We start from the raw sequence: 6,912 nt of genomic DNA, 5'->3' as shown, positions 1-6,912 counted from the left end.
GCAGGGAAGTCATTGACTTAAAAGTGAGCTTATGGGCTACTGGTGACTTCATGGCGATTCTCATTCTTTCTGTCAAATCCGAGGGCAGGGAAGATGGGAAGGGATGTAAGCAGAAGTGAGGGGCACTCCCATTTTTCCTGGTACTATGTTAAAACCCAGGCTGAATTTGTGTTCCCAGAGATTAACTCAAGTACCTACTCACAGTCCAATCTTTTATTACAATTGTCCAAAGAGGTCTCACGTGAGGAGTTACATTGCTGAGTGACATCTATATACGAGCAGATACATGCCCTTTTGGAGTCTGCATCAGTCTATTAAAGAGCGACGGAGCTTTTTCACTGCGCTTTGGGCTATGAAGATACACATTGCCGTTTCTCTGCCTAATCATTTCTCTGTTGACTAGTCACTTAATTCCATTAGCAATTAATATTAGACACTCTCTCATCTGTGGCTGCAAAAATGAAAATGCTATTACTTCAGGCAAGCCATAGGGAATTGGGCCTGAACAGGGGTGGGGAGAAGGCGGGGGGGGGGGGGGGGGGAGGGGGAAGTATTTAATGGCAAGTTCTGACAACTTCTGAAATAATTATTTACCTTCTCTTCATTCTGTCTCCAACAAGTAATTTATTCTTTTGGCTTTATCAACTTATTTTTAGAAAAGCAGTATTTGCCCACTTACTCTCCTTCTCTCCCTCCACCTTAGTTCTAAAGCAGTTTTTACAACTTCTGAAATAATTATTTACCTTCTCTTCATTCTGTCTCCAACAAGTAATTTATTCTTTTGGCTTTATCAACTTATTTTTAGAAAAGCAGTATTTGCCCACTTACTCTCCTTCTCTCCCTCCACCTTAGTTCTAAAGCAATGGGAAGTAACTGAAATAATCCATGCAAGCAGCTCACGCTGTCATTTTAGAATACATCAGGAAAAAGGAATGTTAGGTCTATTAACTCCCTTCCACTATATACCATCCCTCCCCCCCAGCCAAATTTCACCAATGTACCTTCCCTACCCACCTCTCCCTGCAAAAATACCACCACCGGAAGGCTGAGGAGACAGTTTTGGTTTCATGCAGATTTAAAACTATGCTCTGTCTATAATGATCTTAGGTCTATAGATCCAAAAAGGTCTATAGGTTTTCCAATCAACTCTAAGAAAACCTTAACAACAGCACGACAAAAGATACTTACCAGAGAAAGCTACATCTGGTATGCATATGTTTGTTTAAAAATAAATAAATAATAACAATCACATTTAAGTAAAGGTTTATCACCCTATCTAGACACTGCAGACAACTATTACCCATGTGTACATAAGACCTGTAATTCCACATGGCAAGTTTTAGGAGGCGTAACCATTAAGGCACCAGTTCAGGAAAGCAGTTTTATTCAACCGGAGAACTTAAGCACAAGCTTAAAATACCACTGTCCATCAGGAAAGAGATTTTAAGTGTGTGCTGAGATGCTTTTCTGAATCAGGACAACATGGCAGAAAAGTTTTATTTATAAATTTCAATCCGAAGGGCAATTGTACAGATTGTGTGGAAGATTTTCCACAGTTCGTTCTTCCCATAAAAAAATATTTTGAAGAGGCAAACTATCAGCTGCAGCAAATGAGAAATAAAACCTGCAGAAGAGATTTAAAACAGCCCTGCACTCCAATACTGACTGAGCTAACAGCATGCAACTTTGACATGACTAGCTAGGATAAGGACTCCTAAAAGCAAACAAACTAAAGAACCCCAACATTCAGTCAGAATTAAACTCTCTCAGCTTAAGTACTGCTGGCTCTGAAGTGGCCATATTAGCTTCAAAAATCCCAGCAGAGCTACAGAAAACTCACTTCTGCTGATGCTGAGGCTACTTCTACATGGCACAACAGAACTGTGAAAGACTTTTTGCAAGCAGATCAGTAAAAGTGTTAAAATAAACATTGTCTCTTTCAGACTAAGCTTAGGTCTACTAAATTTAATGCACTGCTCATTTTTATTAACCTTTCTGTAACAACTGTACACATTAACCTCTAATCATGTGATCACTGGTAATTATTTGGATTTGTTTCTTTTAGAGGTATAAATAAGGGGTACACACATTTAATTACACCAGCCAAAAAAAAAAAATAAATAATCGAACACATACTTTTACCTTGCATGATGCTCTTTTTTACCATACCACCCACTCTGCCTTGGGAAATCCCCCCTCAAATGCACAAGCAGACTAATACCAACATATAGTCGGCCTGTACATTAGAGAGGAGAGCTTGGGGCGGAATGGAGCTTAGATTGCACTGCTCTCTTTTTGAGGGTTACTTCTATTTTGAAGGAAGAAATTGCCTGGGCAAAATCCCGAAGCCATGACGTTTAGGCACATACAACTTTCCGGGCACTACTATAATACAAATAGTAAAATGAAAAACAGGGGTAGTGTCTTGTCCTCTTCAGCTGCAGTTTGAACTATACATGAATGCATAACCGTAAAAACCAGTAATAACCCAGGGTAGTATACCTGCAAGTATACTCTACCATTAATGTTGGTTTATATTATTTAGCACATTAAAGACTTCCCACCTTGCATAATATAAAATTTCAAGGAATAAAACACTGATCTCATGCATGGCACACTGTAAATAAACGCTAAAAGAAGCAACAAATCATTGTGCTAACTGTGACTGTCCAAAAAGCTCACAGATATAGCAGTGAATACTGAAGAGCCTCCCGTTGTGCTAAACTAATACATTCTGTACTACTTTTGTAGCAAGTTCCTTTAATAGCATCCGTTGTACATATCAAACAAATGGCATATATGGACAGAGATACCAAAAAAGTATGAGAAAGACAAAATGGTTCATTTACAATGCTGCAAATGTAAAAGTTATCTGGAACATCTTAATAAAGCATCAGACCTCTCCAAGTTTAATTTCACTCTTTAGGTAAGTACAGACATGACATACATTTAAAAATGGACATTCTTTTACCACTTTTCACAAATCAAGGTACAGTGCAGGTACTCCCCCCACCCCACCCCAAAGAAGAACATCAATTATATTATTGTTACGTTAGATGATGTTTTCGCCATTTCTTCAGGGGAGTGACTCTTTATTACTTCTTTGATGAACTGTTCGAGTGCAGTGAAATAACCCTGGCACTGCCAAGTGTCATTATGAGTTCCGTCAGGAAATATCGCCAATCTCTTAGTCCGAGCTGGGGATAATTCATAAAGTTGCTTCATCATAACTGGTGGAATTAACTGGTCAGACAACCCAGAGATGAAGAGAGAAGGCATTCTGCACTGAGAGATTTTTCTGTAGGACAGAAATTTATTTTTGTAGCACCATAAAGGAAGATACCTCATTGGAAAGAAAGAAAACAAAGTGCTGGCCATGTATGGGATGCTAAGAAAGGTGTTCTCCACCACGATGGCAGAAATCCTATGGGAATTTTCAGAAGCTAAGTGAATAGCTACTGCTCCCCCCAAGGAACGGCCAAAAAGAAAAATTTTTGTTTTATCAAGATCAGACCGAGTCATCACATAGTCTAACACAGCCTCAGAATCTAAGTACAAACCTTCTTCACTTGCTTCTCCTTCACTTTTTCCATACCCTCTATAATCGACAAGAATTAAGTTTACTTTCAGGTTTACCAGCATTAACAAAGCATTTGGCAACCTGTGGCCAATGTTGCCTGCGTTCCCATGAAAGTAAATGATGGTTGGAGAATACGCTGCATTGTCCCCTGTGTATCTCAGCAGAATAAGATTGAGAAGAACTCCATCTTTGGTTTTGATGAAGATATTTTCATGTGGTATACCAGTAGGCATAGGAACGTAAAGGCGTGACGAGGGGGGCTGTTCAGGAAAGTAAAGCAGCACATCCTGGAATTTATATAATATACCCGCTATTGATACAAATATTAATATAAGTAGTATAATGCCTCCGTACAAGTGAAAAGTTACTATCAAGGGTAAAAGACAAATACGGCAGAGACTCCAAGACCAGGAAGCCAATGCTAGTAGCCATCTTTTAACAAAGGTCCAAAGCATCCATGACTTTTCCATTGTAGAAGTCAGTGGTCTTTTACTCCAAGTAAATCCTGTAAAAAAACCCAAATGTATATGTATAAATATAGGGGAAAGAAACAGGAGGAGATTTAAGCATTCATACTTGCAGAAGATTAATGGCAGGTCAATACATTAAAGCATAAATGCCAAACTTGGTGGCAAACTCCCTTTGAACTTTTGGAAACCACTCAACTCTGTATAACAAGTGGAAAAACAATCATTAGGAAAAGGCTTTAGAAGCCTTCAAAACCCCATTTACTTTATTTCAGCAGTCAAGGTCCATCAGTAGCACTAGATAATTGATTGACTGGAACCATAATAGCTTATGCTTTCCCTCAGTCTTCCCTACCAACCAACAGAACAACCATAGGGACCGTATCACCAGTTCGTCAAAGCTTCTCACGTAAGTAATTCCAGAATCCAGAGAATGCAAACAAAAGCAGTCCTTATTTCTAAGTTGCTACTGATTGAGGCCAAGAGGAGCATTCAGTAAGCCTATGCCCTTCACTCTGCAACCAGTGGAGTCTCACAACGCATACCAGGTCTGCTATTCTTTGGCAGCTGTCTTTCAGTATCTTGAGCAACTGTGAATACAGAGCAATGTGTAAACTGGTCAGAAGAGAGACTCATCTATAGTAGGATACCACATTGTAGTTACTTATTACAGCTGTTTTGCTATATTTGGATTGGTTCTGATTTATGATGATAGTTTTCCACTGTCAGCTCAATAATCCATATTAAATCTTTAGCTGAATGAAAGACTTCATCATCATATAAGACCACTGAAAACAGTCAGCTAACTACATTATTCTCTGATCAAGGAAAAGCACAACCACTGAAAAGTTCAAACATGGAGACAGACTCATGTCAAAAACATACACTTAGCATAAAACGAGGCAAGTGATGTTAACGATAATGGACTAAATCTTCTTTCCAACCATAAGAGATAGTTATGTCTCCCAGCATACACAGAGTCTCTCACATTATTCACCGCTGGGTTCAACTGTAATGTGGAAATAGGCAAAATCTGCCAAACCTACATGAGAACTACAGGAACAGTTCAGTCACCACCAAGCTGAATAACCATACTGCCTGGAAGTGACAACACAAGCTTGCTTGTGTAAGAACACTCTAAGTTACATAGCAGTTAATAATTACAGTTTAGACACACTCAAAGTTATAGCCTCCTGAAATGATGTGGTGCACTAAGAAGCTGAATTAACTCCAAAGGGGGCTGACCCGCAGAGAGGCATTCAAGCACTCGGTTAAGTCCCAGGACCCACACACCAAAACAAGCTGTATGGCCTAATACTGCCAGACAGGGCTGCAACGGCACCAGCCACCTTGGTAGGATCAAGCAATAAAAGGCGACCTCTGCAGTCACAGCCTTTGCACTCCACAAATATGGTAAGCACCCAATATGACCAGGAAAAATTGCCATCTCTAATTATTTTATGTGACAATTAGATATATATTAGAAATAAAAATGGATGTTACATCTTAAGAGTCACATTTTTACCAAAGGCAACGTGAAATTAAGCTTTTATATAGTGTATCTACTCCAAATAAATAAAACTGGTGAAATATAGTATAGAGAGCAGCTATCCCAAAATTGTTCTCATATATTATTTATGAGCCCTGTTCAATATCCACAGCCAAGTATGCATATTGTCTCTATGAAAATTTAATTCTTGTGATCCATTCCTCTAGTAAAGAAGTCACAGTGACTAGAAGACACATAAAGTAGATACTTTAATTTGTAAGAGAACTTCCTAATGAAGTTGACAAATGTTTCCTGCATTGCATTTCAAGACTATAAGAACATTGATAATGAATGACACAGTGAAAACACTCTCCTTATCTGCGTTACTCAAAATTTTGGTGACTTTCTTACCAAATGGAAGAGACTCCAAAAATGCTTTCTCAACAAGACATTCACAAAAGAGGAAGAGACTCATCATTAAAACTAACTACTAAAAGTCAAAAGAAGTCATAAAAATCTGACTTAAGGTGAAGTTTTGCAGACAGCTACCCCATATACACTAAGGATTGCTATTTGAAGACTGATACTCACAGCTGATTTTATAAACCGTGTTAGTTTCATTCGTGCACTGCTTCTATTCTTATTTCAGTAGGATAATATCAAAATGCTATACTACTGAGATACTGCAGCTGTGTGATTACTTCTGATATAGACATAGGTATGTATAAAACCTTTGCTACTTGAGTTGCAAAACCAATGCATCCTACAACTAGAACTCAGCATATGGTGGTTAGCAGGAAGGGCAAACTACACAGCCACAAACGTTTCATACTCACCTACATATTTCGGTAAAGCTGACTACTCTGCACAAATGAACAACTACATAACTATTAAAGTTTTCTTCCCAGCTACATGAAACTTCACTAGTTCCATCCATTTCCAGGCTTGAATCAGACCATAGCTCTTACTCCACATCTTAAGGCAAGATTTGTTAGCTAGAGAACTAAGATACCAGTTTCTCCTAGGTTCTTCTTCCCTGCCTCTTTCCAATATCAATTGAAAGATCACTAGAAGGGAAAATGATGGTTTCTCAAACAAGCACACAGGCTCAGAAGGGACTCAGTACAAGCCCATTCTCAATAAAGTTACAAATCATGCTTTCTATGGAGCCCAAAGCAGCAGGCCTTCCAAACATTATCTTGTTTGACCTGAACAGTAGAAGATGATACAAGCAGAAGCAAACTTCCACTTAAAGGACATAAATAAAAAGGGTAGGCTAACATAGTACCATTTTCAGTGAGCGATAAGGTGTTCCTCAACTCTTTTTGAGGTGTATGATATTTGAGACTGCTCTACGTACTGCAAGACTATATATA

General features: G+C 38.7%; 1 protein-coding gene across 2 annotated transcripts in view; it reads right to left on the bottom strand.

Annotated features, from left to right (window-relative positions):
• Nucleotides 1-736: 736 nt before the first annotated feature.
• The window catches only part of ABHD13 (abhydrolase domain containing 13), a 12,704-nt gene continuing 6,528 nt past the window's right edge, over nucleotides 737-6,912 (bottom strand). For both annotated transcript variants that reach the window (XM_009642950.2, XM_009642951.2), the window contains exon 2: nucleotides 737-4,085. In XM_009642950.2, the coding sequence (XP_009641245.1) occupies nucleotides 3,037-4,050 (1,014 nt within the window). In that variant the 5' untranslated portion in view covers nucleotides 4,051-4,085 and the 3' untranslated portion in view covers nucleotides 737-3,036. The remainder of the gene's footprint in view (nucleotides 4,086-6,912) is intronic.

The sequence above is a fragment of the Egretta garzetta genome, unplaced genomic scaffold (genome assembly GCF_000687185.1).
Source record: "Egretta garzetta isolate BGI_Z169 unplaced genomic scaffold, ASM68718v1 scaffold597, whole genome shotgun sequence".
NCBI classification, from domain to species: Eukaryota; Metazoa; Chordata; class Aves; order Pelecaniformes; family Ardeidae; genus Egretta; species Egretta garzetta.
The sequence above is the reverse complement of the archived record's forward strand: the minus strand, read 5'-3'. Positions and strand labels throughout refer to the sequence as shown.